This window comes from Zea mays, chromosome 3 (assembly GCF_902167145.1).
Source record: "Zea mays cultivar B73 chromosome 3, Zm-B73-REFERENCE-NAM-5.0, whole genome shotgun sequence".
NCBI classification, from domain to species: Eukaryota; Viridiplantae; Streptophyta; class Magnoliopsida; order Poales; family Poaceae; genus Zea; species Zea mays.
This window is the reverse complement of record NC_050098.1, coordinates 99,728,767-99,731,154: the sequence shown is the minus strand read 5'-3', so window position 1 is coordinate 99,731,154 and position 2,388 is coordinate 99,728,767. Positions and strand designations below refer to the sequence as shown.

Sequence of the window (2,388 nt, the reverse complement as noted above, 5' to 3'; positions counted from 1 at the left end):
CGGTCGGTCGTTTCTCGTCCGGATCCAAATCTTCGGATATAACTAACTGGTAAAAATTCATGGGATTTCGAGAGTAATCACCAAATCAGATTATATCTAAATTTTTGTATCCGGTATTATTTTGATCCAACTCATTTATGTCTCTTTTAAACCCTACTCCTAGAATACATATTTATCTATGCTAATAAAAGGAAGAAAATCATTTTCCCCCTTGCTGCAAGCGCTCAGCTCTAGGTATTTTCCCTTAGCCATTCAGCCGATGCACTCATCTCCTCTCTGTTCAGTTACGTGCAGTCGCTCAGATTTTTTTGGAGCAGCTATCCTCATCCTTCCACTGTTCTCTCTGATTTTTTTATTCAGCCGACGTCCTCATCCTCTCTCGCGCAAAAAAATCTCTGCCGCCCTCTCTTCCTCTGATTTTTCTCGCTGCGCAGGAGCCGTCACCTTATGTCCTCTCGCTGTTGTTCTTCTCTGAAGCTCTCTCACGCGCGCGCGACTGCCTTCTCTGCTTCTCTCTCCCTCGCGTCTTCTTGTTCCCCGAGCTTCCATCGCCCGCGCCCTGGCATCCGCCTGCTCCTCTCGGCCGACCGGCCCTGCTCCACTGCGCCAAGCTCCTCCCTCACCCTGGTCCCGGTCCTCAGCGTGCCTGCTCCCTGGAGCTCGCCCATGCCGCGCGCTCCTCCGTGCCGGCGTTCTCTACTCGACCATGGCGTGGACAGCCGCCGAGCCCCCTCCGCCCGTCTTCCCTCTGTTCAGAGCGCCGTCACCTGGAGTCCCTACGCGCTCCATCTCTGCCTGGCCATGGAGCTCGCCCCTGGCTCGGATTCCAGCGCCCCGCTCCCTGTTTGCCCCAGCTCGCCTGGCCGCTGCGCAGCCCCCTCGGCTTCTCCTCCCTCAGCTCGTCTCTCCTGCCCGTGCGCGTCCTTCCCATGGCTGTCTGTTCGAGCTCCTCCCTGCGTCGCGCGCGAGCTCGGCGCCCAACTCTCCTGCGCACTGGTCGCCCCTCCCTCTGTTCGCTTGCGCGCAGTCATGCCCCTGCTTCAGCTCTGGAGCATCCCCACGCGCGCGTTCTGTTCCTCCTGCGCGTGAGCTCAGCGCCCCTTCCGGCCTCCTGTTCGCCATCAGCGCAGTAGTTTCTCTTCAAGTGCAGCGCCGGTTGTCCTCGTGCTCAGCTCCAAGCTCGCCCAGCTTTGGTGGTCGTCGCCTCCACCTCGACCTGAGCACCGCCACGGAGTTCGCCCCTTCCAGACTTCCAGTTACCTTGTCGCACCTGCGTTCTTGCCCCTGCCCATAGCACAGCAGTGGCGATGTGCTTCATCCAGCTCTTCCCTAGTCGTCGAGCTCCGAGCACAACCCGAGCACCACCCTTGTCCGCGTGAGCTCGACTGGATCCCCACCTTCGCGACCTCGCCATCGATTTAGCTGCTGCCCATGTCATGCTCCCTGCGCAGCATCTTCCTTAGCCATGGCGAGTCCCTCGCTGCCACGATTGTCCAGTGGTTGGCCCACGCCGTCCCTACTCCTCTCAGTCTGCTGCTACTTGTGTTTGTGTCCGAGCCCGCCCGGCTGCAACCTCGCTTTGCTCTGTTTGTGTCTGATCCCGCCCGGCTGCAACCTTGCTTTGCTCTCCGTGTCGCTGCTCTCCGAATCCAGCCTCATGTTGACGCGTCCATATTTCAGCTTGTCGTGCCGCGTCGTCATCGCTTCCTATCACGAGCTCGATCTCCGTTGTCATCGGGCTTCACACGTTCTCGCGTTTGTCGTCGAGCTGTTGAACCCGTCCTCCCTTGCTCGTGACTTCATCGTCGCCTGAGCTCGCGCTAACCTGCTCAACCCCACCTCGCTAGCTCGCTCTAGACTCGATCTCGTCGTCGTTCCGTGTGTCGTCCAGAAATCCTAAGCGTTGGGTGAAGACGAAGCTAGCCGCGTGATATTTACCAAGTGCTCGACAAAAGACCTGAGCGAGAATCAGCAACGTTTGCTTGGAATTTTAATTAAATCGGTAACCATTCTCTAGTTCGCTATTTCTTTAATTGATTGAGTCGATGGATGAAATAAATTAATGTGCTATTGTGATGCTCACTTGGTGCTCGATAAATTACATGAGTCCCAGAACTCTCGTCGACTTCGTGGTTCTCGCGATTATTGAGCCAGATTTAGTTATGGCGAGTTATTTCGCTATTCTAGTCAATTAGCCGCATTGGTGGACCAAGTAGAATTTTAGCAGGCATGCGTGATGATGAAATATTTTAATCACTTATAAAGATATGTATGTATTTACGATAAAAAATGTGTTTGATATAGGAACAAGAATTTGAATTACTACTTTCAGTAAAAAGAATATTGGTAGATATATATATATGGTATGATTGTGTTCGCGATGGTGAA

At 54.2% G+C, this 2,388-nt stretch overlaps 1 protein-coding gene across 1 annotated transcript; it reads left to right on the top strand.

Annotated features, from left to right (window-relative positions):
• The first annotated feature begins 519 nt into the window (after nt 1-519).
• Nucleotides 520-2,081, top strand: LOC100381865 (uncharacterized). Its single transcript, NM_001174651.1, has one exon. The coding sequence runs from the start codon at nt 707-709 to the stop codon at nt 1,292-1,294; it is 588 nt and encodes a 195-aa protein (NP_001168122.1). The 5' UTR covers nt 520-706; the 3' UTR covers nt 1,295-2,081.
• The last annotated feature ends 307 nt before the right edge of the window (nt 2,082-2,388 follow it).

Excerpts from the sequence above, each read along its gene's own strand:
- LOC100381865 (NM_001174651.1), top strand. The coding sequence starts at position 707 with ATGGCGTGGACAGCCGCCGAGCCCCCTCCGCCCGTCTTCCCTCTGTTC.